Source organism: Fundulus heteroclitus, chromosome 21 (genome assembly GCF_011125445.2).
Source record: "Fundulus heteroclitus isolate FHET01 chromosome 21, MU-UCD_Fhet_4.1, whole genome shotgun sequence".
NCBI classification, from domain to species: domain Eukaryota; kingdom Metazoa; phylum Chordata; class Actinopteri; order Cyprinodontiformes; family Fundulidae; genus Fundulus; species Fundulus heteroclitus.
This window is the reverse complement of record NC_046381.1, coordinates 34,010,158-34,037,229: the sequence shown is the minus strand read 5'-3', so window position 1 is coordinate 34,037,229 and position 27,072 is coordinate 34,010,158. Positions and strand designations below refer to the sequence as shown.

General features: G+C 40.0%; 2 protein-coding genes across 3 annotated transcripts in view; one reads left to right on the top strand and one right to left on the bottom strand.

The window, feature by feature from the left end:
- The window catches only part of LOC105924438 (biogenesis of lysosome-related organelles complex 1 subunit 5-like), a 54,634-nt gene extending 28,895 nt beyond the window's left edge, over nucleotides 1–25,739 (bottom strand). The window contains exons 1-4 of one of the 2 annotated variants that reach the window (XM_036125206.1): nucleotides 25,447–25,596; nucleotides 24,391–24,520; nucleotides 24,141–24,199; nucleotides 23,704–23,985 (exon numbers count right to left, since the gene is read on the bottom strand). In XM_036125206.1, coding sequence (XP_035981099.1) covers nucleotides 23,815–23,985; nucleotides 24,141–24,199; nucleotides 24,391–24,520; nucleotides 25,447–25,581 — 495 coding nt within the window. In that variant the 5' untranslated portion in view covers nucleotides 25,582–25,596 and the 3' untranslated portion in view covers nucleotides 23,704–23,814. Of the gene's footprint in view, nucleotides 1–23,703; nucleotides 23,986–24,140; nucleotides 24,200–24,390; nucleotides 24,521–25,446 lie in introns of those variants that run through there. The other variant, XM_036125207.1, reaches the window with a different exon arrangement.
- On the top strand, nucleotides 3,547–22,585 carry LOC110367778 (B-cell receptor CD22-like). Its single transcript, XM_036125204.1, has 11 exons — nucleotides 3,547–3,633; nucleotides 12,767–12,871; nucleotides 13,037–13,371; nucleotides 18,507–18,593; nucleotides 18,766–18,935; nucleotides 19,033–19,131; nucleotides 19,650–19,949; nucleotides 20,026–20,283; nucleotides 20,492–20,573; nucleotides 22,024–22,063; nucleotides 22,166–22,585. The coding sequence occupies exons 5-11, from the start codon at nucleotides 18,923–18,925 to the stop codon at nucleotides 22,340–22,342; spliced, it is 969 nt and encodes a 322-aa protein (XP_035981097.1). The 5' UTR covers nucleotides 3,547–3,633; nucleotides 12,767–12,871; nucleotides 13,037–13,371; nucleotides 18,507–18,593; nucleotides 18,766–18,922; the 3' UTR covers nucleotides 22,343–22,585.
- Nucleotides 25,740–27,072: the final 1,333 nt, after the last annotated feature.

Below are 27,072 nucleotides of genomic sequence, written 5' to 3'. Positions count from 1 at the left end.
TGCAAACAGAGTGTCTGAAATACTAAAGCTGTCTGACATCTCTCAGTGGAGATACGTGAACACATCTAACATCCCTGCGGATCTTGCCTCCAGAGGTGTTAAAGTTCAGTCCTTTCTGAAGACTGGTGTGTGGCTCTGCGGTCCTGATTTTCTATGCGAGCCTGAAATCAGGTGGCCCGAAAACCCTGAGATCTTGGAAAGTTCTCTTGTTGGAGACCCAGAGGTTCGGACTGAGTTGGTAAATACTGTTCAAGTTGAGCAGGTCAGTCCAATGGAGAAGCTCATTGGTTACTTTTCCTCCTGGCTTCGTCTCAAAAGGGCTGTGGGTTGGTTTCTCAAGTTTAAGACCGTGCTGGTGTCTCTGGTACAACATCGAAAGCTGCTGAGAGAAATTCTTATTCAATCTTACCTGAATGCTGAGCAGCTGGGGAAAGAAGTACAGGCTCAGATGAAAAATGTTAAAGCTCAATTGCCAAAATGTTTTCTGTCCATGGAAGACATGGTTGTGCCCGAATCAGCTATAATTCGTTTGTGTCAAAGAACACGATTTCCAGAGGAACTGGCCAACTTGGAGAAAGGGCAGGATGTGAGAAGGACGAGTCACCTTTTCAAGCTAAGTCCGTTCCTGGATGGTGGTCTTATTAGGGTCGGGGGGCGGCTTAGTAGAGCTTCTATGCCAGTTGAAGCTGAGCATCCAGTTATACTGGCAAAAGATCTGTACATCTCTAATTTGATTCTCCATCATGTACATGAAGTAACAGGACATGGTGGACGAAACTACATGCTGTCTCATCTGCGTCAGAAGTATTGGATTCCTGGCGCCTGTGTTGCCATAAGAAGAATTCTGACCAAGTGTGTCATCTGCCGTCGTTTGTCTGCTGCTCCTGGACATAAAAAAATGGCTGATCTTCCTCATAACAGAATTACTCCTGATGAGCCTCCTTTTAGTAGAGTTGATTTGGACTGCTTTGGACCATTTGAGGTCAAGCATGGAAGAGCTGTGGTCAAGAGGTATGGGCTCATTTTTACCTGCCTGGCGTTACGAGCCATACACCTTGAAGTGTTATCATCTTTGGACACAGACTCATTTATTAATGGTTTCAGAAGATTTATTGCACGTCGTGGTTAAGTCCTGGAAATCCGTTCAGATAACGGTACTAACTTTGTGGGCGCTGAACGAGAATTAAGGAAGGCCATTGAAAAGCTGAACCACAAACTCATAAATGATGTGCTGCTACAAAAAAATGTGAAATGGGTTTTCAACCCTCCAGCAGCATCACACCATGGAGGTGCTTGGGAGAGGTTGATCCGTTCAGTCCGTTCAGTTCTATTTTGAAGACTCAGACCTTGGACGAAGAAGGCTTGGCGACTGTGTTTTGTGAGGCTGAATCTATTATTAACAGCCGTCCAATAACAAAAGCATCAACAGATCTTCAAGATCTGGGGTCCGTTCTTCGTACGTCGCTAACTCAGTTAGCAGGATTTCATTGTTGACGATTTGGCATGATCTTGGATCGTTTGGTTCTTCGAAAGACTTCCTGCACTTGTTGTCATAGCAACATGTGCGCCAGCTTAAACCTGCTCCAGAGCAGGCTTATTTCATGTAAACAAGATTAGATCACGGCTGTATAAGCGGAGGAGATAGGGAAGTCTGCCATAGCTATGTCCATTTTTACGACAGCAACCTGTTGCGGAAGGTGCAAGAATAATTTGCAGAGTTTTTTCGAATTAATCGCGTATTGCGCAATAGACAGGATCCTTTAGCGCAGCACGACAGTGTAGTTGTAGAGAGATTTTTCTTGGTGGCTGTTATAAACAGACAAACACATCATTTAACAATGGCTTTTAAAGAGGAAAAAGTGGTATTGGAGCCATAAATATAAAATATTTAAGTTATTTGTATGATAGTTTGCTTTTTATTTTTATCATATTCAGTAAGAAGATTTGTTCAGGCTATTTTATTGTGAAGTTTAGTTTTACTTTGAAAGGCTTGCTTCCTGTCGAGCCGTATATTGTATTTAAAAAAACTATGGATGGATTATCTAGACACGGAGCAATACAGTTTTACCGTGTAAACTGTGGATGACTTGGAAAAGGAAGATTAAATTTTTTTATGGATAAAGATTTTTTTTATTAAAATTCCCAGTTTGCACGCATCCTTTACTTCCCGTGCCTAAGGAATGACACTGAAATGTGGATCTCTTGACATAACAAGTGCCTTTTTAAAATAAAGTATAATAATTAAAGGCTTCCATTTTGTAGAATATTCTTGTATTTCACTTTTACTTTTCCCCATGTTCTAGTGGGTCCCGTGGAGTCTCTGATATAAAAGAACAAAGTTAATATGAAATTATTAAAATGCAAAAATTCATACTGTAGAAAGTGATAGAAACATCTACCATGGACAGTATTTACGCATTAATTTGTTTGCTGCTTTTTGCCAGCCCTCTCTACTGGCTTTAACAGACTTTAAGGTGTTTTAATTAATGACTCAAATTCGGCATAACCTTCCATTAAAAGCTTGTGTTCTGCTTGGGAGACAAACTGTGGGCGTTCTTTGGCCATGCTGAACAGCCAATAGCAGCGTTGCTGATCAATGTTTCTACTATCGATACATTTCCCCTTTTAAACAAACGCATGAACGCGCAGTTGTCTCAGATAACTCAATCCAGCCATACTAATCATAAACAACAGGTGTGTTCAAAGAACCCAATTAGCCGGATTATGATTAGCCGGATGAAATCATCTTGGATGTGTCAGTTGATCTCGGATGTTTTAAGCAACGTACGAAGAACGGACCCCTGGAAGCATTAACACCTAACCATCTACTTCTTCTCTAGACACAGCCGTTGTTGCCACCTGGAGTGTTTGAGAAGGAGGATCTGTACACTCGTCGTCGGTGGAAACAAGTGCAGTATATGGTGGATCTGTTCTGGAAGCGCTGGGTGAAGGAGTATCTTCCTGAGCTTCAGGAGCACCAGAAATGGAATACTGCACAGAGAAACTTTGTTCCTGGAGATCTAGTAGTGCTAGTGGATGATATGGCACCGCACAAGACTTGAATTACAGGAAGAATTGTGGACACTGTTCCAGACAAAAATGGACTAGTTCAGAGTGTACGGATTAAAACTAAAACAAATAACCAAAGTCTGTCTTCTGCAGGAAGCAGAAGAGCAGTGAAGACCTGTGGATTATTTGGGCATGAACTTTGAGCTTTTGAATGGACTGGTCTGACTTTATTAGACTGCTTGGATCTAAGAGTATAAAATGGACTTTGATGAACTTGTGTGTTCACTTTGAATTTTCATTGGTGTCTCCTACAAGGTGATGGTGGTGGTGAATTATTATCATGAAATAATTTGGGGCCGGAAATGTAGGAGCCATACTTTGTTTTGCTGTACGTCTTGTGCTCTTCTGACAATAATATCCTCTCTATGGGTGTATGGGCACCCGCATGTGACGTCACTGGTATCTGTGGGTGGCACCGTGGGTGTGGTGTCATCTGTATTAGTTTGTTTGCTCACCTGAGTTCAACAGCGACCTGGATTATGGCGGCTGGGTGAGCTTGGGGAGAAACTTTCTGTTAACCGTCATCAACGCACGGTTTGATGTATCCATGCACGGCTCATAAATGTAAGTAAAAGTTTTGTGTTAAGATCGTGAGATGGAAAAATAAAACGACATCAACGTGTGTAATGGTTCAGCGTGACGCATCGTCAGTAGCCATTACCCCTTGTCTCAGCCGGCCGCAGCGTTTGGATAAGATTTTAAATTGATACGCCGCCATACTACTTATTTAAATCAGAGGGGGGAGGAATGTATCCCCCCCAGGGATAAAACATGAATGACCAGAGGGGGGGACATCACAACCAGAGGGGGGGGGGGGATCCCCCCCCAGCAAATCGCACCCTGCTGAACATGTTTGCTTTGTTTCAGCATAATCCTTTATATTTATGGGACTGTTATTATGTGCAATGTGGTAATTTGTTAAAATTAGTAAATTATAATATCTACAATAACAACACAGACATGGCTTTTACACCTACCCATTCAGGATGGGCTTCCCAAACTTTTTCAGCCGTGCACACCCTCCCCCTTGCATGACCCATTCGGCTTGACGCACCCCCGATCTTCAAATAAAATAAATAAATAAAATAAAATAAATAAATTATATATATATATACTCCCTAGGCGCAGCCAAGGTGTTGAGGGGATCCGCTTTGGTGGCCTTAGGATTGCGTCTCTGCTATTCGCGGATGACGTGGTCCTATTGGCTTCATCAGGGCGTGATCTACAGCTCTCACTGGAGCGGTTCGCAGCCGAGTGCGAAGCGGCCGGGATGAAAATCAGTGCCTCCAAATCCGAGACCATGGTCTTGAACCGGAAAAGGGTAGAGTGCCTTCTCCGGGTTGGGGAGGATGTCCTGCCCCTAGTGGAGGAGTTCAAGTATCATGGGGGTCTTGTTCACGAATGAGGGGAAGATGGAGCGGGAGATCGACAGGTGGATTGGTGCAGCGTCTGCTGTGAAGCGGGCGCTGTACCGATCCGTTGTGGTGAAGAGAGAGCTGAGCCAAAAGGCGAAGCTCTCGATTTACCGGTCGATCTACGTTCCTACCCTCATCTATGGTCACGAGCTTTGGGTCGTGACCGAAAGAACGAGATCCCGGATACAAGCGGCTGAAATGAGTTTTCTCCGTAGTGTGTCTGGGCTCTCCCTTAGAGATAGGGTGAGGAGCTCAGTCATCCGGGGAGGACTCAGAGTAGAGCCGCTGCTCCTCCACGTCGAGAGGAGCCAGTTGAGGTGGCTCGGGCATCTGGTCAGGATGCCTCCTGGACGCCTCCCTGGAGAGGTGTTCCGGGCACGTCCCACCGGGAGGAGACCCAGGGGAAGACCCAGGACACGCTGGAGGGACTATGTCTCCCGGCTGGCCTGGGAACGCCTTGGATTCCTCCTGAGGAGCTGGCCCAAGTGGCCGGGGAGAGGGACGTCTGGGCCTCCCTACTGAAGCTGCTACCCCCGCGACCCGACCCCGGATAAGCGGAAGACGACGGACGGACGTATATATATATATATATATATATATATATATATATATATATATATATATATATATATATATATATATATATATATATATATATATATAATATAAGAGTAGACCCCGCATTGACTGTCGCTGCGCAGGAATGCGGTACCACGCACGTGACGTCACCGTCTCAAGAGCAACGCCCCTTTTGCCGCTTAGGTAGGGCATACAGGAGAGAACGCATACAGGAGAGAACGCACGGATAACGGATATGACCGACTTTACAGCCGTTAAACTTTCCCAAGACGATGTCCCAGGCACACGGATTACTGGTCGCACTGTCGAAGAACACACCAACCTTCAGCTCAAACAATGGCTTGAGTGTCGAGGGCTTAAAAAGACTGGGCGTCACCTTGGGGCGGTCGAGTTGATACCTAATCCTGCTGATTCAAGCTGACACACTAATGATGCCTCAGCACTGTGCGGCTCATTTTTGTTTAAATCGAGGGACTATTTATGTCAGGGCTCGAGGGATAACTTTTTACAAGCAAGATGAAAAAACATTGTATTTTTGATCAGAATGTAAGTTTTCTAATACCAGGAGACACAAAGTTGTTGTTAGACATTAGTGAATAAACAGCATATATATATATATATATATATATATATATATATATATATATATATATATATATATATATATATATATATATATATATATATATATATATATAGTGAACCCTGGCTATATTGCGGTTCACCTTTCACAGTCTCGCTGCTTCAAGGATTTGCATTGATGAGCCGTTCATTACAGTTCTCATCAGGTGGCGTGTCGGTTTATAAGAATCTTTTTGCCCAGAAGAAAAAGGAGTGACAACTACCGATAAAAATGTGTTCTTCTCCCGGAAAAAAACTCACCTGCACCGCGGGCTTTAGAAGAAAAAAACGCTACAGAGCGGAGTCACGGATGCAGCGCCTCAGTCAAAAGAGCAGTGAAATACACACGAGTCACTATTTGTCCTACTGTACTTTGTATTTTTTTTTTATAATAATTTTTCATTTTCTCCCGTTCTAATCCAATGACTCGGGTCGCGGTGGGCGGCGCTGATCTCCGCAATTTGAAGCCTTCAGTTCGTATTGATTAAAATTATTATTTTACAGCTTATTTGTAAATAATAATAAAAAACGTTTATATAGTACTTTCATTTGTTAAACAAATGCTTGGGCCGGTAAAAAGGTTTTGTTCTATGGTTTCAATATACTATAGTGTATTTCATTGTATATAATAATTGTAAAAAAAAAAAAATAAAGGTTACTACTTTACAGATTTCGCCCATCACGGGTTCTTTTTGGGACGTATATGTACATATGCACATGTACAAATGTGTTTGTTTATATAGCAATAAAAAAATTATAAAAAATGTGTGTGTGGCTGTGTTTTGAAACATACATACATCACGTCAGAATAATCTAATACTTTTAACCCCACTAAGATTATTTAAACGCACTGAACCATTTGTTATAATAGCTATAGTTTTAAGATTTTAAGCAAAACAAATGTGAAAATTAGTTCAACATTAAACGAGTTATAGTTGATTAAAATTGATTCTGCACCTGGTTAACACATTAGACTGAGCGGAGTTGTCGACCGCCCCAAGATGGCACCCCTAAATCTCGTCAGCGCCTATAGGCGAGAGCGGTCGATGCGGGGTCTACTCTTTATGTATGTCTATGTATATAGATATATATAGATAGATAGATAGATATCTTTATTGTCATTTTGTATGCACAAAGTGCGTACAGAACGAAATTTTGTTTGAAAAAAAATCACTCTAAAACATCTCTGTAGATTGCACTATTTTTCAGCATAAAGATGCAGCAGCGATTTATGTAAACAATTGAAATGAAAAACAATGTAACAATGTAAACAGTGCAGGGGAAATAGACAGTGTGCTATTCTTTTATGTGCTTGTACTGCTCATGAGCATTACCACCCTCCTAAATAGAGTATACCCACCTACCTCCCACTGTCTCTCTGCCCTCTGGCAATTTGGTCAGGGTAAAGGTCTGGTTCTCCTCTAAAGACTGCATCTCCTCATCCATTGCTCTCTTCCATTTACTTGCCTGTGGGGATGTCATAGCCTGTTTAAAGGTCAGTGGTACACCACACATTGCTCGGTAGCAATAGTCAATACTGGTGAGTGTACTATCATCATCATCATCATCATCACTATCTCCCTGAGTAAAGTAATCACTAAGGTTACTCGGGGGCTTACGATCTCTAATGGGGTATCTTCTACTTCTTGCGGCCTGTGGCATCACCCTGTGGTGCTCCTTGCCACCATCCTCTGGGGATTCTGGACTGTCAGTCTGTACATCTGTGCTCTGAGCACTGGGCTGCAATGCGTCTGTCTTGTCAGTATTTACGATGGGGTCAAATCCTAATTCCTGTGTCTGAGTCTCACTATCACATGTTGTCTTAGTGATAAATTTAACCAGTCTGTGTTTCTGCACTTTCCCGTTGTTGGGGTAGTAAACTAGAAAGGCAGGGCTCCCCTTGTCATGCCCTACGAAGAAGCCCTTCTCACACTTGGGATCTAGTTTATCCTTATTTTGTACATACACATAGCACTCTGATCTGAATTTGTGCATATTGGCTAGATCACACTTCTTCCCTGTCAGTGCTGTCTACGGTGTTGTGCCAATGTGCTTGTTAAAGCATCGGTTTCTGGTGTAGGCTGCTTCCTGTACAGCATAAGGCCATAGGCTCTTAGGTAAATTACTGTCAATGAGCTTACACCTTGCCATCTCGAAAAGAGTTGGCCCTTCCTTCTCAGCTATCCCATTTCGGCTTGAGGAGTAAGGTTCTGTTTTTTCCAGAGCTCATATTCTTCGGCCCTACCATCAAACATTGGCCACTTTGCCTTTTGCTGCACCATAACTAGCTACCACGTGTTCGTCGTCACGCTTTCTGTTGTTGCAACTCTGCTTGTCGTCGTCACTGGGCCCATAACCTGTTAGCAAGAGTGCAATATTGCAACACTACGAAAGGTAGACAGACAACTTCTCTCCTCAACCTCGAGGGCATAAAACTTTATTTTTCCCCTTCATCAAACATATAACGTCCCACCAGAAAATAGCACCCCCTTGCGGTGTGAAATAGGTAAGTATAGTACATAATACTTTCAGTCAGCCATACACATATGCCAACAGACACCCAAGCACCAGACTGAGGTTTTGCTGCTAACACTTTATTTTAGGACAAACAGAATGGGACAGCTTTCACCCCACTAGTCCCCGAACCACCACTCCTCCCCCCGGAAGCCACACATTTCTTCCGAATAAATCCAAAACAACCTACTTAAAGAAACAGTATACTGTTGTGTGCAACACCATTTAGCAATAAAGTCTATTACAAATCATTGCAATACTTTTTGTTTATTGATTAAATTTACAGTTTTTGATTTCAATCTTTACAAAGGGAATGTTTATTTACATTGTTTATGGTGTGGGGGAAAACACTGTTGGACCGCCATTGCAGTTTTCAGTTGGTGTTTGGCACTGGTGTTTGATCAAGTGGATTAGGTCTCAGGCTGCCAGTCAGAAGATTGGAGGTACAAATCCAAGCTGTGCCAATTTCAGAGAATTACATTTTGGGGGGGGGGTCGTGGCCGAGTGGTTAGAGCACTGCGCTTGCAGTTAGAGAAGGTTGCAAGTATCACCGGTCCAGGCACTCTGGGTCTCTGAGCAAGACCCTTAACCCCAGATTGCTCCCCGGACGCCGCACATGGCAGCCCACTGCTCCCCAAGGGTGATGGGTTAAAAGCAGAAAACAAATTTCGTTGTATGTTTCAATGACAATAAAGATTATATTACAATTACTATTACTATTACGAGCTCGCACACCCCCTAGTGGCAGCTCCACACACTGAGAATCCCTGCTCTATCACTGGTGCCTATCTCCAGCTGTCAATGGGCGAGAGGCGGGGTACACCCTGGACAAGTCGCAAGTCTATCGCAGTATTTAATACATTAATGAGTTGACAAAATATGTGACAAATAAAAGAGAAAAAAAACCAATAATGCATAGATATCTGATTATTTAACCCTTTAGGGACATTATTACACATAATACTAAAAACTAGAAACATTCCTGAATGAATGTTGATCGGGCCTGCTACTTGGTGCATGTTTCTCTGACTAGAGCTGGAGCTTCCTTCAGTTAGGCTCAGTGTGCATAAGGTGTGTTTATAAAAGCTGGTTCAGTGTTAAAGTTTTTTGTACATTTCAAAAATCATCTCATTAGCAGTCCTAAGAAGTTTTCCTTGTAAATCTGTGAAAAGAAGCAGAACAGGTGGAGTGCAGAACACCTCTGATTTGGTAACTGTATTTTCAAGTCCTTCAACATCATTTTCACACTATCAACATAAAATCATACATTTTCCGAAGCTGTAAAGACTATCCATCCGTCCATCCGTCCGTCCAAAATGGTTCACTGCATCGTCAGGTGATGGAAAGTTGGTTGAAAAGGGCTGGAGGTCTGCTTCCATGATGTCTGGGTTAAGGTTCTTAATATTCCAAAAGAATAGTTGACATTTGTGCTTAATGGGACACTGTGAAGATGGTGATCAATCGAATTTATGATGAGACACTCCCAGTTATAAACCTTCAGGATGGCGAGAGTAGCAGAGTTTTTACGACAAGATCAAGAGTGTGCCCATTTGTTGTGTTAGGAGTCATTGACAAGTTGTCTGAAATTAAAACAGTCCAGTAACTGAAGGAGTTAAATTGCAGTGACGGGAGGGGGTGTCTACATGAATGTGCATATACCCCAGTATTATGACATTTGTAGAGGATGCACAGATAGTACTGAAAAGGTTTGGCATCTCAGGGATGAGCAAATGATTTGTAAAATGTTTTTAATCAATAGAAAAATGTTGTGTAAAAAGTACAAAAATATATTTGTAATGTATACAGTAAACTGAGGGCTTAATCTTCAAAAGGTTTACATGTATTAAAACACGTTCAAACCAAGTAGTGTGTGTAAAACTTATCTTCAAACCAGGTGCAAAGCAATTTGCATGTGCAAAATGAGCTGAACAGCAGGCACAAACTTTTCTGCATGTGTTCATGAATATGTAGATCACAAGCTAATGACCAAACTGCACATATTTATAGGAGGAAGATATGCAAATGTTAATACTTAAAACACCTATTGGTAATTACGAGTATCTTGTCATACCTTTTGGTCTTACAAACGCCCCAACAGTTTTCCAGGCTCTGATAGATGACATCCTCAGAGAGTTCCTCAAAAAAATTATTAAAGAGCATCGACAGCATGTCGTGTTGGTTTTGCCATCAAGCCCCCTCTAGAAGAGTCGAGGCACTGGTTAGAGGGTACTCATCAACCTATCATCACGGCCGACCATAAAAACCTGACCTACCTCCAAACTGTCAAGAGATGTCAGTCCAGTTGGTTCTTATTTTTCTCTTGCTTCCAATACAACATCATCTACCATCCTGGCTCCAAGAACACCTGAAGCCAGGTCCTGTCAACTCTCTTCTGAAGAGGAGGATCAGCAGGCAGTTACCATCATACCCCCACCTCCTGTGTCATTGGGTAACGCTCCTAGGATATGGAACGTGGTATCAAGTAAGCTCTCCATGACGAACCAGATCCTGGGGGAGGACCAACTAAGCAGCTCTACGTACCTTCATCTTTCAGATCATTCATCCAACTTCTTGGGTCATCATGGTTCCAGGCGCTCCATTGGCCTTCTCCTTAGATACTTCTGGTAGCTTTCATGAGGGTCCATTCCTAGATTCCTGGTATCACGAACATTGAAGAGTCCATTGGTGCTACACCCTTGGATCCGCTGCCTTGAGGTACGTCACAAGGGGTCCTGGTGCCTATCTCCACCACTATAACTATCTGCCTGTGTGTGGACTGTTTCTTTTTTTATTTTATTTTTTTGCAGCTTCCAGTGGCTTGCTTTTTATTGACAGTAGACTGACAGGAAAGGAGCAGAAGAAGGGGAGAGACATGCGGCAAAGGACCGCGGGTTGGATTTGAACCTGGGTCGTTCGCGTTGAGGACTAAAGGCCTACAAACATGGGTCGCGCTATCCACTACGCCACGAGCGCGCTCCATGTGTGTTGACTGTTGGTGGTGGTGTGTCTTCTCACCTTTCTCCTGCAGGATGTGAAAGGGGGATGCTAGACATAGGTGTTTTCCCATCAGAAGACAGAAGAAAGGTGTCAGAGCATTGGCTCTCCCAACCAGACCTTTTACTCCAAGTCGTTCCTGGTTTCTTGTTCCCTTGCTAACGTTCGTGTTTTCTTTTCCAGACACCATATTTGCCAGAACCCCGTCCAGATCATTCTCTGTTATTCTAAGAAGATCTCCTGTCTGAGTTATCAGTTTTGGATCCCAAGAGCCTTTCTGGCACTCCTGTCAACCACTGCTTCTCCGACCCGCTGGTGTTCAAAGATCTCCTTCCACTATCAAGCCTGTCCACCCTCCAGCGTTCAACCATCTGCCACACCACACTCCATACTCAGTCCGTCAGACAACGACTACAGCTGCCACATCATCTCCAGCTCACCATAACCAAACCATCCGTGAGACACCCTCTGCCACATCATCTAACCATCCTGCTTGCCATTGGTGCTCACACTGTCCATACGTTCCATTTTAAAGTCAACGACCAAAGCCTTCCCAGTCGGCCAGCACCCGTCCCTGAATCTCTGACATCCACCTACATTTACGTCAATAAACTTTCTTAACTTTTACTGTGGTCTCCGTGATTGTTGCTTCTGGGTTAGTCATGGAAAACATGAACAGGACAATTTTGCAGAGAGAATAAACTGAGATATATGAATTATACTGTTGAAAAAATGCAAACAATGTCAAACATTTAGTTTTCCCATCCTCAGAACTCCATTCAAAATGTCATGGTATGAAAATCCACTACCTACCATCCATGGGCTTTTTATGGGATCAGTTTTGATTATCTGCTGTATATTCAATAAATACATGGGGGGAGGGGGACTACTACCCCTAGAGATGCCACTTTGTCCTGGAAAAGGTTCATGGATTTTACAAAACCCTTGTAGCAGGGATGTCCAAAGCCCCCCCCCCCCCCCCCTTTCTTTGACCCAATAGAGATGTGATCCAATATAAAACTGTGGGTTTTTAGATATTATGATCCAAAGCTTTCCTGAAACAGTGAGAGGGGAATTCGGTAAAATGCAGAGAACAAAATAGAATGGGTTGAAATAAACAGAGGAAGGTGGTTCGCTCAGTTCAAGAAGATTCAACGGTTGACTCTCTAAGGACTATTGCAACAACTTTGAGAAATTTAATTAAAGAACAAAACAGTTTGTATGATTATATCGATTAAAAAAAATTGCCTCTGAGATATCAGGGAGTAGAAGATGCTCTAACATCCTCTTTCACAGAAGAAGGAAGGGTATCTATAATCTGCTTTTATATGACTGTCACTTTTAAAGAGAGAAGATGCTTGTTTGATCTCCAGCTGACTGACTTCACTGATTGCCTGAGTTAACACACTGTTTTATTTTGCAGATTAATTTGGTAAGGAAAGCTACGAGAATATGACTTTTAAAACTAAAAAGTATTCTGCCATTCTCTGCACAATACACTCTGTCTCATTAAGTTTGTACTTGAACTGATTTATTAGGATTCAGTATTTATTTATATTTTATATTGTGTCCAGTCCTACAGGTGAAGGAGGAGGACTATGTGAGTCTAATGGCAGCTCTATCTGAGAACATACTGATGGTCAACATGATGGTCAACATGAGCGTCTTCTTTCTTCCTGGTGAGCTGGTTGTTCATCTCTTTGCATTTAGAGAAGACACATAAATAACTTCTACTTTGAAACATTGGATTCTGATATTGTTTAAACTTTAACGGATATACATGAAGTTTGTAAATCATGAACTTTCTCCCCCATAATATATTCATCATGTGTCTACTTTTGCAGGTGTTTTGGGTGATTGATGGGGCATAATCCCAATCTTCTCCATCACCATACGAAATAAGATTGAAGCACTAAGTGGATCATGTTTGCTAGTTCCATGAATTGAACAGTAAAAAAGAAACCCGTGGAGCATGGATTCAAAGATAATAATATTTTTGACATCAAACAAGGGGTCAACGCAGATCTGGTAGAAATAACTGGAAACCTTAGACAGAAAATCTGCACCACTGTATTTTCTGACATAAACAAAAGTCAAGAAGACAAATACTTCCTCAGAATTGAGAACAGCGACTACAAGGCAACAGCTTGTTTTACTCCTCTTCAAATAACAGTTCAAGGTAAGACTTCATTCCCTGACACCACCTATAGCATCTGCTTTTATAGGCAACATGGTATTTTACTTCTTCAGCATTTTTGTTTTCACCATATTATCATAATTATTCACTTACCCATCAAATAATAGTTTTTAGATGTTTCATTCCTGGCCACAGGTGCATATAACTCAGCAGCTAAATATGCAGACTGCTTCTACAAAATAGCTGTGAAAGAATGGGTCGCTCTCAGGAGCTCAGTGAACTCCAGAGTTGTACCATGATAGGATGCCTCCTGTGCCATAAACTCAGTCATTAAATGTCCTTGCTACTAAATATTCCTCAGAAAACTTTTAGTAGTAAAATAATATGAAGTGATGAACCACAAGGAAGCTCAGAGTGGTCTGTCATTTCTGTGGTAAAAACTAAAGTATTTCATCACATATTCATTACTTCGTCGAATTTTTTTATTGTAAACTTTTACCACATATATAGTACTTATTGTGTTTTTATTTTATTTTACTCATTTACAACTAAAATCCAGGAGAACATAAGATAGTCTTTATTGATCTCACAATGAAGAAATTCACTCGTCACATCGGCTCATACAAGAAGGAGCAGAGTAGGGAAGGTGCATTCAGTTATATACAGTGAATCTTCATATATACAATGGATCAAAAAGAATACCAAAAAAATACTATATATATATATATATATATATATATATATATATATATATATATATATATATATATATATATATATATATATATATAAAAAAAAATAAATAAATAAAAACACTAGGGCTGGGCAAGTTAACGCGTTAATTCCGCGTTAATCCATTAGACTATTAACGGTGATATTTACTTTAACGCGGGTTAACGCATGTTGCTCACATGCTTTTATTTTGTGAAGGTCTGTTGCTGCGGTGTAGGGGTTTGAATCAGAACAGTGGCGATAATGCGCCAATAACCTTGCTGTCAGCCCAGCCTCGGATTCAAGCAGGTTGGTGCGGCTGGTTAAAGGAAAACGCGGAAAAAACAAAGCCGCGTGCGGAAGGCGGTGTTTCCCGCAGGAATTTGCTTAGGTGAGGCGGTGAGTTGGCGAACGGAACAAGCTTTGTGCGGAGCGGAGTCTGCATCGACGCCGTCGGTGAAGTCGCTTCTCGTTTCAAAGTATCCATGTGTTTTTGCCTGTTTTTCCCTGCCATTCACTATATGCACGAGGGAAAGCAACAACAAAAATCCGCGTGTTAACGTCAAATAAACATGCACGCATATCGAGTTAGCAAGCATTTCAGTTTAAAGTTCTTCCAGCAACAAATATGACAGAAACAAGTTAGTTGTAACCACTGCTAAGTTAAACTTTGGTATTGAACATAAAATGGTAATGCTGCTCCCTGCTGTTACCTCAGAAATTGCCTGTTTTTGGTAGATTTTTTCCCCATAAAGAGAATTCCCTGTCATTGGCAATAAGCTTTAATTTATTATTATTGCTATTTTTTGTTTTACATGTTTAAGTTGAGCTTTACACTAAATATGTGTTACTGATAAGTGCTACAAATGTTACAACACTTTTGTTCATATGGCAGCAGAACATTAAAATAAAAGTGCTCTTTACACTACTTTTGAATTCATTCTTGGAGTTTGTAAATACAATGCGATTAATCATGATTAATCAGGCAAATTATGCGATTAATCGCGATTAAATATTTTAATCGTTGCCCAGCCCTAATATAAACATATCTATATACTTAAATATATACATATATCTATGCGCCTACATACGTACGTACCTACGCGTATATATGTGCATATACATTGTATACATTTGTACATACATACATGTGTGCTGACTTATGTTCAGGTGTTGATAGCGGCAGAAGTCACTACATCAGGATTATTGCACGGGTTGTAGGACAGTGTATTAAATAGATTATTGAACCTTGGTTATTGCACATTAATTATTACAGTTATGGTCACAGTTTTAGTGCAGCATTGTAAAGTCTGATAGCAGCAGGGATGAATGACCTGCGGTAGCGCTCCTTTTTACAGACAGGATGTCTAAGTCTGGCACTAAAGGAGCTGCTCAGCTCCTCTACAGTCTGGTGCAGGGGGTGGAAGGTGTTGTCCATGATGCATGTGAACTTGGACAACACCCTCCTCTCAGCCACTTCCTCCACAGAGTCCAGAGAGCAGCCCAGGACAGAAGTGGCCTTCCTCACCAGTTTATCAGCCTCTTCCTGTCCCGCTCTGTGCTGCCAGGAGCCCAGCAGACAACAGAGGAGGGCTGAGGCCACCACAGAGTCATAGAAAGTTTTTAGCAGAGGCCGGCTAACCTCAAAGGACCTCAGCCTCCTCAGGAGGTGGAGGCGGCTCTGGCCCTTCTTATACAGGGCGTCGGTGTTGTGAGTCCAGTCCAGCTTATCGTTGACGTGAACACCCAGGTATTTGAAACTCTCTTGTTTCAAGACTTAGAGGTATGATTTGTTTTACTTCTCGTGTTTGTAGTTGTTACAGCATTTGAAGTTTTGCCTTTACCCGATTTTAAAAAAAGTCTTATGTTCCTCATCTACTTGTTGCTTATATCTCTGCTGCTCCTTTAGAAGCTCTGCTCAGTATTCTCCTTTAGTTCACGTTACTCAGCAGGCTGGTACCCTGCAGAAGGAGAAGTGGATGATGAGAAGCAGCTGGTAAATAGTTCATGCACGTCACTTATTTTTACTATACAAGAGAAGTGAGCAGGATGTCACCAATAAAACCAGTCCTGAGAGAAACACTGGAGGGATATTTGTGAATTTTCGTCCAGTTGCTGGATTTGCCTGTCATGTGATTGGTTAATTGATTGATTGCTTATTGCCCATTGTTCACAAGGGGCATTATTGTATAAGTGTTATGTCCTCTGTTCTGGGTTGTGGTACAATATCCTATATAGTCCCATAATCTATATATATAGATTATGGCAAGACTTGTAGAATATAATAAAAGACAAGAAAAACGGTGAAGAAATGAACCAATAACTCTAAATTATGACATCGATGTGTTTATTGTCAACAAAACAGTTGACAGATCAAAACTGTTGTTGAAACAGAGTGTCTGTAAATGTCCTTTGGTAGAAATATATCCCTGGTTGTGATGCAGTATAAGCATTTTGGTTGTAGCACAATGTATCTGTCTACTCTTAATCTATGTTGGGTTCTGATCTTTTAGCAGTTTCTCCCCAGAATAGTTTGGTGGAGACGTTTGACTACAAAAAATAATGTTTAACTTCTGCTTTATGAACTGTGACAATAGTTGACTTGTATGACCGGCAGACAGTCAAACCCAACATCTGGAAAGTTAGGAGACTTAAAAAACTTTAAAGAAGTACAAGTCTGTTGTATAGGTGTGTTTGCACATTCTAAAACAAAAAGTTGATCATAGATATAGTTTGCATCCTAAACAAACAGTTTCTCACCTCTGAGTGTGTCTGAGATAAGTAGTTAGGGGTAAAGTCATTGTCGGATAAAATACTGTGGAAACGCGGTGAAGATTAAGTAAAAGGAGGAATTTGGTTTTGCTAGATTCCTCTTTTTGCTTCATCGTGTTAATTGCAAATTTGGTTCTGTCCGGTGGTTTTGTCTTTCATAACCTTTACTTACAAAGACCTAGAAAGCTGTTTTTTTTCCTAATAATCTCAATGTTTGATAGCTGAATATTAAATCTGCTCTAAGGTAGGGAATTGGAACGAGTCATTAGTTAAACGTTATCATGAGCAGGATTGTACCATGGTGATAAGATAGTAAGAAATTGTAGACTTCTTTTTTCTCACAGTCAGAGCAAAAGAGGATCAGAAGATTTCTGAAGTCTTGTGACATTTGTAATCAATAATTCCTCTATGTCTGTGTTCAACCATTTATCTGCTAGTAAAAAAGTATATCAGACTCTACCTTGCACCTCTTTATGTTTGAAGGGCACCTGTTGTGCTGCACTGTTGCAAAATAGAGATTTGGACGAATGGCTGAAAGGAAAAAACACACTTTGCATTTTGTTACAAGATCCTGTTAGAGGAGGCAGAAACAGTGGACACTCGCTAGATGTTTGTGTAGAAGAGAAAAACTATAATTGTTGATTGAATTTATAAGTTGGATAGATTCACTGAAACATCCTTAAAAACATGTCACTCTAACAGATTACAATGGGAGGGATTTCAAAGGTGCAGACCTTCAACATTCGCCTGCTTTTTGAGAGAGCAGCAGGGATTCACATGTAGATTACCCTGGAACTGATCGCCCCTCACAATGGAGAGTTGTTAGGGAAGCAAAGCATCTTCAGTTTCAGAATAGAAGTCCAGATGTTTTATTTTTTAACCGTTTTTTGGAATTTAAAAATTATTTTTTTTTCCCTCCATAGATCTCTATTCAAAGGTTCCTGGTATGAAAATCTACTACCTACCATTCAGGGCCTTTTGAAAAGGTTCATGGAGTAGAAAGACACCTTATAGCAGAGGTGACCAAAGTGACGCCTGGATGCCATTTGCAGCCCCTGGACTGATTTTTGTACAGCTACTTTTACCCAAAAGCAGAGTTTGGTGCAACGACATCTGCTTTTAATAATTTATTGATCTTGAATTTTATTTTGTGTACATATTCTTGTTTTATCTAAATTTTGCCTATCTCTTTTCCAAAAGTTACTCAGATGCAACATCTACTAAACAGATCACTGTTCAGGTCAAAAACTTATCTTGCAAAAATTGTTAGTCATCTCAGAAAACGTGTCAATATCTGCAAACTGCATGTAAATTCAGGCTGTTTTGAGCAAACGCTGTACGAAAAACACTTTGTGTGATTATCGTGAAAAGAAATCAGCCACAGAGATGTCAGGGAGCTGAAGACAATCTGACATCCTCTTTCACAGAAGAAGGAAGGATAACTGCAATAGTTTGCTTTTATATGACTGTAACTTTTAAACAGAGAGGACAGTTATTTGATCTCCTGCTGACTGACTTCACTGATTACCTGAGTCAACACAAGATTTTATTTTGCAGATTAATTTAAGAAAATATTACAGAATTTGACTTTTAAAACTAAAAAATATTTTAGCGTTCTCTGCTAAATCATTCTGGTAAAATAAGTTTCTACTTAAAGAAACAACTGACCCAGATTTAATTAATTCTATTTCCAGTCCTAGAGATGAAGGAGGACTATGTGAGTCTGATGTCTGAGAACGTGCTGAAAGTCAACATGTTACTGAGCGTCTTGTTTCTGCCAGGTGAGCTGGTTGTTCACCTCCTTTCATTTGGAGACGACACATGAATCATTTCTAGTTTTAAATATTTGATTCTGATATTGTTTAAAGGCTTCACATGTAAGAAGTTGCAGCTGAACTAAAGTTTGTAGATCCCCCACAACATGTGCAGTTTTTCTTTTTTTTTTTTTTACAGGCGTTATGGGTGATTGTCGTGGCAGTACCCCACTCCTCTTCCTCGCCATACCAAATAAGAATGAAGCACTGAGTGGATCATGTTTGCTAGTCTCATGTAGCTTTACAGCTACGAAAGGAAGCACTGAATTTAACAGTGAAAAAGAAACCCGTGGAGCATGGATTCAAAGTGTAAATAATATTTATGACATCAAACAAGGGGTCAACGCAGATCTAGCAAAAATAACTGGAAACCTGAGACAAAAAAATTGCACCACTGTGTTTTCAGACATAAACAAGAGTCAAGAAGACAAATACTTCCTCAAAATTGAGAACGGTGGCTACAAGGCAACAGCTTGTTCTACTCCTCTTCACATAACAGTTCAAGGTAAGACTTAATTCCCTGACACTAACATTAGAGGGTTTTTAGCAGCTGTTTTACAGGCAAGAAGGTATTTTACTTTTTTATGAGCACTTTATTTTTTTCACCATATTACCATAAGTATTCACCTACCCATCAAATAATTGATTTTAGATGTTTCATTCCTGGCCACAGGTGCATATAATCCAGCTGCTAAATATGCAGACTGCTTATACAAAACAGCTGTGAAAGAATGGGTCGCTCTCAGGAGCTCAGTGAACTCCAGAGTTGTACCATGATAGGATGCCTCCTGTGCCATAAACTCAGTCATGAAATGTCCTTGGTGCTAAATATTCCTCAGAAAACTGTTAGTAGTAAAATAACATGAAGTGATGAACCACAAGGAAGCTGAGTGGTAAAAACTAAAGTATTTCCTCACATGTTCATTACTTCGTTCAGAATGTCAGGTTTTGCGGTTTTTATTGTAAAATCATTTCAAATAGTATTTAATGTGTTATTGTTTGTATGTCAATGTGAAACCATAGATTCTCCATGGAGTCCCAGCATTAACATCCCTTCTGATCTGAAGGAGCATCAGTCTGTCACTATCAGCTGCTCAGCTTTGACTCCCTGTCCACACTCACCTCCTGAACTCACCTGGAATCTCCAACAAGACTCTCACAGACAAACAGAGAAAAACACAGAGGGAACCTTTACAACTAAAATCCAGGAGACCATCACTCTGTCAGACACACATGATGGATACAACATCAGATGTTCTGCCACATATCCTGTGAATGGAGGAAACAAGACAGCAGAGACAGAAGTGACTCTCAGTGTTTCATGTAAGTGATCCTGTCAGCACGTCATGGTTCAGCTGTTTCTGATCAGTAAAGTTAATGCGTGTTCCATTTTCCTCAGATGCTCCTAAAGACACCTCAGCATCCATCAGTCCATCAGGTTTGGTGTCAGCAGGTAGCTGGGTGGAGCTGAGCTGCTCCAGCAGAGCCAAGCCTCCTGCCAGCTTCACCTGGTTCAGGAACAGCAAACATGGAGCCATTGATGTATCTGTGGGGCAGGTTTACAGCTTCAATGCTACTGAGGGAGGAGAGTATTACTGTGTGGCTACAAATGATCTGGGTCATCAGAGATCATCAGTGATCCTTGTTAGTACTGAAGGTAATTAATAACTGGTATTCAGAACTGTAAAGTCTAAGATTTGTAATTCTCTAAAAACATTTAAATTTAGACTGTGTGAGGATTGATGCTTCATATTAATACTTTTTACTGTATTTTGGGTTAATATCCTGTAAACATGTATTATATATACTCCCTCTTTTAAAACATACATTTATTTCTTTGCAGTCATTTAGTTTTTCTATTCCAGGAGCAGAGATGTTTCAGTATTTGATTCCACTTCTTACAGTGATTGTTGTCATTGTGCTCATCTGCCTGGTGATCTCTGTTTGGTGAGGATCTTAAACTGATGCTTTCCATTAAGACTCCACATCATCACTCATATGATGACGTGGAAGAGGAAGGGGTATAATTGTGAATCCATGATGAACATATTTCAGTTTAGGAACCATCAGCATTTACTCAGCAGTGTTTGGTTCAGAATTTATCCTTGATAAGATTCAACGATTTTGTCATTGTGTTTTATAACTGAACATAGATCTGAAAATGGACAGCAGGGATGGACATCCCCGGCTAATTAGAACGCCATATGTATTACAAAAGTAAAAACCCAATTAACTCCAGATAACTCAATATAAACAAGTAATGCAAGTTATTCTTAAGTCTTTGCAAAACACAAACACATTTCTGCATCCGGTGACATTTAATTTTTTGAAAATAATTTCAAATCGACCAAGCAAGCTGGACAGTAACCATGTAGCTGGATATCTTGTTGTGCCCTTATGTTTCCAGTTGGTGATGTTTTTCCCACTTAAATATTTATTAGCTGTTTTTTTAAACAATAAAACAGAAATCAAAGAAAGAGCTGCCTGTGGAGAGCACAATATTGTTATAGTCTTGCAGATTTGGATATCCATCACTTGCTATTCCACATTCATCATTTTAAGTTTTTTATAGGGTAACCTATAAAAATAGGGTAACACCCAGTATCTCCTCAGCCCTGCGTCCTGTACGCTCAGGATGTGTGTAAAATGTTCCTTCACAAAGATGTCTTCCACAATTGTTTTCCATTGAGGTTTACTGGGATTATTTCTCTTCCCCTCTTGGCTGCTATCGGCAGCATTTTTATCAAGAGGTCATAGTCCCTTCTGAGAATCTGCATAGATACAGCACTGAGCAAGTCTTATGGACTTTATATGCTAATATTTGCTGCATTTCCTTACATATAATTTCCTCAAATACAGTTATTGTTAGAGCTTTTCAAAAGATAGGAGAGTGGTCTACGTTAACAGATCCACATCCTCGCCAATGTTTCTGTCAGCTGTGCAGCTGCCTTGTTTTCATCTCCAGTGTAATAAAAAAGTGGACCCGATTCTTCAGTGCAAACTCACTAGAAATTCAGTAATTACTGGATGAGCGATGAACCTTCAACATTTGGTGCCACTTTCTGCATTAAACTCCTCCTCCCATTTCATCTTCACATATTTATTTGAATGTTTATTGTTAGTATCTTATTCTTGACATAATGATGACATCATTCTTATGTTGCTTCCTCTATACATTTTAGCTATAATTGACATCATTTACACTGGCAGACTACAACTTCATCTGTTTTATAGTAGACCCTTATTTGGAAGAGCCTAAACATTTCAGGTTTATATCATTTATACTGTTAGTGATTTTATTTTGATGTCTGTCCTTAATGTGCGTCTCACATCAGTTTGGTTCTTTGTGTTGTTTCATGAACCACAAATATTCTGACGGCTCTCTGATGTCTTCCAGGTGGTTCAAGTTCAAACATCCAACTCCCCAACAGACTCAGGTGGGGAAATGCTCCACCTCTCTGTGCAGCTCTGCACTTAGTTTCATCTGGAGGTTTGTGGCTGCATCTGCATGAACAGTAATACATTTTATTTTCTCACAGAGTCAGACAGGTGTGGAGGTTCAGGTAGCAGCCAACAAAGCAGAGGAAGAACTCAATTATGAAGAAGTGAACTTCCTACAGAGAGGACATGAAGCTTCCGCCGTCTCAGTGCAGGACAGAGGACAGCCGGACACGGTGTACGTGTCCTTATCAACAAAGCAAAAATTACCCAATTAAAAACTATTTAATTCAACACAGTAACTTGTTTAAATATGGATAACTACAGTTTGACCAAGGCATATATCTCTAAAACTTCTTTGTCTTTGTCTCTGAGTGAATTAGCAAACTTTACTCTGGATTATTTTATGTTGCTTTTAGAAAAATGGCTTCTTCCTCTCTGAGTGACCTTTGAGCCCATGTTGCTGCAGGATTAGTTTCTCTGTTGATGATTAAACTCTTTGACCAGCATGTTCACGAGGTCTTTTGTTTTTGGTCTGGGGTTTATTTCAGACCAAAACACGTTCATTTCTGGGACCTTTACTGAACACAATGACGCCAGCACATTCCTGTGCTGTTTATGCTTGAATATTATTGGTTGAACAGAAGAACGTGGCACCTTTAAACATCTGAATACTGTATCCCAGTTTGAGGTGGAAGTCCACAATAGCCTGAGACCTTTAGATTTCCCCTTGATGTCACACAAGGAAGCAGCATGTTTAAGCATTACAACAAACCCAGACCTGTGCCTCTGCTTAACTCAAATGTTGTGAATTAAACATTTTCAGACATTTCTGAAGCCACGACATCAACATCTGGAATTCCCCAAATTACTTCAAGTGTATGTAAACTTCTGGATTTGAAGAGCGTAAAACAAATAATCTCTCATTGATATTTTACAAAAATAAAATGTTACTTGAGTACCCTCTAGACACAACTTAATCCCCTCCACTGAAGGAAAGGCGTCTTTTTATACAGTGTTAGGAAATATCTTTTTTCAAACTAATTTTCAGTTTTTCAAAATACCTAAACTAGAGGTCAGATCCCCTGTCATATATTTTAGGGTTATAAAACGTTTACGCTCTGCTGTAGCTTCTGTTTCTCTTTTATCTTCACCACAGAGATGAAATGTGTGACGTTTTGTTTAATAATAATTTAACTTTATAGATCTCACAATGGAGAAATTCACTTCTCCATCTTAACCCATCCCCTTGGGGAGCTGTGGGCTGCCACTGTGCAGCGCCCGGGGAGCAGTCTGGGGTTAAGGATCTTGCTCAGGGACCCAGAGTGGCGGTCTGTGGGAGTTGAACTCAGAACCCTCCGGAACCCAAGCGCAATGCTCTAACCACTAGGCCACCACTCCTCTTTGCAATGATAGTTTAAATATTTGAAGTGATTTTGTCCCCAAGTTTGTAGTTGTTATAACTTTTGCCTTTAGTAAATTCGAAAAAAAACATTTTTTTTTCCCAGTTCTATGCATTTTATTTAAAGGAGCAATGCTTAAGAAATTTACTGTAATATTAACCAAAATCATTGTCATTTAGCACCCGGGATGGAAGTAACATTCCACATGCTGCAGAAACGTCATCAATAAATACTAGTTCACATTTGACCTTTTATTCATCAACACTGACTGTTGGCTGTTTTTCTGCCAACACCAAGTACAACAAATTACTAAACAAATGTTAACCGTTCATACAATAGAAAAGTGGTCAGAGATAAAATTGTGACAAGTCCTTCTTCTTTTCACTAAAGCGAGAGCTGAGTTCTCCAACAGCCTTAGCGTGCTCCTCATCCACCTCTTCCTTTAATCTCTGCTGCTCCTTCAGAAACTCAGCCCAGTCCTCTTTTAATTTCTCCATGTTCGCCTGCAGCCCGGTGTTCTGGAAGGACATGAGGAAGATGAGGAGTTGGAAAATAGTTCAAGAAAACCGTGTCTTGTTTTTATAAGGCAGAGCCGAGTAAAACATGATAAATTTCTACAAGAAGCTAAGAGTGTCTCAATCTAACACCATCTGCTGCAGTCCCTGTTTTTTACCTGCTGGGCCTCCAGCTCCCTCTGCTGGACTCTCTCTGCCATGTGATTAGCAGCCTCCACTGAGAGGAAAAACAGAAGGAAAACAGCTCACTATCATGATGGTGGTGGCCATGTGGTCATGTCATCTTGCCACAGCAGCAAATCCTGTTTCTCTTTATCAAGTGCTATTTGTAATAAAATATAAGTCGTGATTAACAGGGATATCAGAAACAAAAAAAAGTTTAGAATGATAAGGGGGGGAGGTCCTTACAGCGCTTACTGATGTCAGACAGTTTCTGGCTCATTTCCTCTAAATTAGAGGGCAGCATTTGCTCGTTTGCCTCCTGAACCATTTTATTCAGGTTCTCCAGCAGCCGGCACTCCCTCAAACCTCGCTTCTCCTACAGAACAGCAGAGGAAAAATACCTTAAAGCTATATTCAAGGATTATGATAAGAGTTTAAAGTAGTTTATAAATAAAGCTGGAGTAGATTGGGGTATGACCAAATTTAGCCAATATCCACAATCAAAGTGATTATTATTAACAGTTTTGTTGCATACCAATTCACTGTGGCTTTTCCTGCTGAAAACCTCAATCTTTATAATTCTAAACTTATATATATATATATATATATATATATATATATATATATATATATATATATATATATATATATATATATATATATATATATATATATATATATAAACACAGTTGCAAATATGCATTTGGCAAAATCTAATGGTTTATATTTTATCATTGTTGTTAATATACCCAAGATGACATTCTGCAACCGTTCTCAAGCAATGAGTTTGATTACTAATTCGGAAGTCATACAAAGAGTTAAATACAATAAACTATGCTTTAGCTATATTTATTTAAAATGATTGCTAACAACTTCAATAGTCGTGCCACAAATTTTTAAATTAAATTATTGAATGAAACTAACTGGCAATAAAAAGATAAAAAGAGTGCCTGTTAAATGCTTTGAAACTTTTATTTTAATACAGACAGCTCAGACTTCAGCTAGATCTTTTTTTTGTTGTTAGTGGAGTGGAAAAGAAAATGGGAGAAAAGTGGAGCTTTGTCTTATCAGAAAAAAATATATATTCTAAAGCAGTTAAAGGCCTTTTGAAACTGCTTGTTACATTGTTTCCAATCATATAGACATAACTATTAAAACCATCTCTAGCATAATAATCAGACATTAAAATAAAATGTCCATAAAATATATTAATCACTGTAGTACTAATATAATTATCTTATTGTGCTGGCAGAGTGCTGTATGTGGTGTCCAGACTGGATCATAATGTTATGCTCAAAGTACCTCAAACTCTCTGACAAAGTAGCGAACTTCTGCACTGATAACAGGTCTGTGGTCCAACAGTGTGGACTGGATATCACCAACTTCTACAGGATCAACAAGGCAATACAGCTTAGACAGAAAAACAAAGCTACACATGGATTACATGCATTTCTATGTGGATGATTCTGAAAACATCTTTGGAGACACAGAGAGGAGCCAGGAGGCATGATATGTTTAACAGTCCACTGACATGTTGATCTCAGCTTTATTAACTCATCTGTTATCGGAGACGAGTCTAAGATAACATAAACATGGTATAAACATCTTTAACTCACCTCCATCGTCAGAAAGTCTCCTGAATGTTGCTTTAGAAGCTAAAAACTGTTGCCAGCCTCTGTTAATGGAGCAGCTCCTAAACTGCCCGCTGCACTGCCTGAAGGATTGCAGTCAAAGTGAAGAAGTTTTTTTACACTTGTCTGAAATAGACTAATTCATAATAAAATATGTTGTCAACTCAGTGAAACTCTAAATGCTTGTTTTTTTTTTTATCGGCAGATTTCTGTTGTGTGTCAGTTCTTATTTGCTAACGCTAGATGTCAGTGTTGCTCAAAAGTTCAGTTAAACAGCAACAATCATACGTTTCCAAACTTCACTGCTTAAAAAGTCCATTCGTTAACACAGAGTAACTCATGATTTTACTCTACACTGAACATGTTTGCTTTGTTTCAGCATAATCTTTTATATTTATGGGGCTATCTTTTATTATGTGCGATGTGGTAATTTGTTTAAGTTAGAAAATTATACTACCAACATCTACAATAATAACACAAACATGGCTTTTACACCTTCCCATTCAGTAACTGCTCCAGATGTTTGGACCACTTTTCCAGTTAAGCTTATAATCCCTCACAGTATGGTCTCGCAGGTCTAAAATCCTTCTATTTAATCCATCCATCCATCCATCCATTTATCCAACCATCCATCCTCTAACACAGGGGTACCAAACTTTTTCAACCGCGCACCCCTACCATGTCCCATTCCGCTTGACGCATCACCAATCTTCAAAATAAGTAAATATATATATATATATATATATATTTAAACTGTAGCTGCAGCCCAAACGTCATAACAAAGGTTGTATAAATAAAATTAGATCATAATTTGAATTAAATTGCAATAAAGTTACACACAACAATCACAGCAGAAGCAAGAGAAAGATCGGTCACACCTCCACAACCTGAAACGTCTCTGAAACAGAGACCAGGTGGATTCTCAGACTAAACTCTGATGATCTACCTGTGCGTGTTCTCACTTTATTTATTTCATGTTCTGGCTTCTTAATCTGAGTCTTACTCACAATTTACGCCACAAAATACAAACACAAAGAAGTTTGATTTGATTTGTGTCGGATGACGAGCAAGCGAGCCACACTTTGGCAGAGCAGCACAGAGTAACAGTAACAGAGCGCTTATTAATCAGAGAAATAAAAAGTAATTCTCTGATTGTTTCACAGCGGTTACATCCAGCAGGTTAACACGACCATGGTAAATGGCTTGTACTTGTATAGCACTTTAACCAGTCTTGACGACCTCCAAAGCGCTTTACACTACAGTCTTAGTCATTCACCCATTCACACACACATTCACA

Excerpts from the sequence above, each read along its gene's own strand:
- LOC110367778 (XM_036125204.1), top strand. Across the intron at positions 19,950-20,025 it reads AGTGACTCTCAGTGTTTCAT|ATGCTCCTAAAGACACCTCA; the intron begins GTAAGTGATCCT and ends CATTTTCCTCAG. Across the intron at positions 22,064-22,165 it reads CAACTCCCCAACAGACTCAG|AGTCAGACAGGTGTGGAGGT; the intron begins GTGGGGAAATGC and ends ATTTTCTCACAG.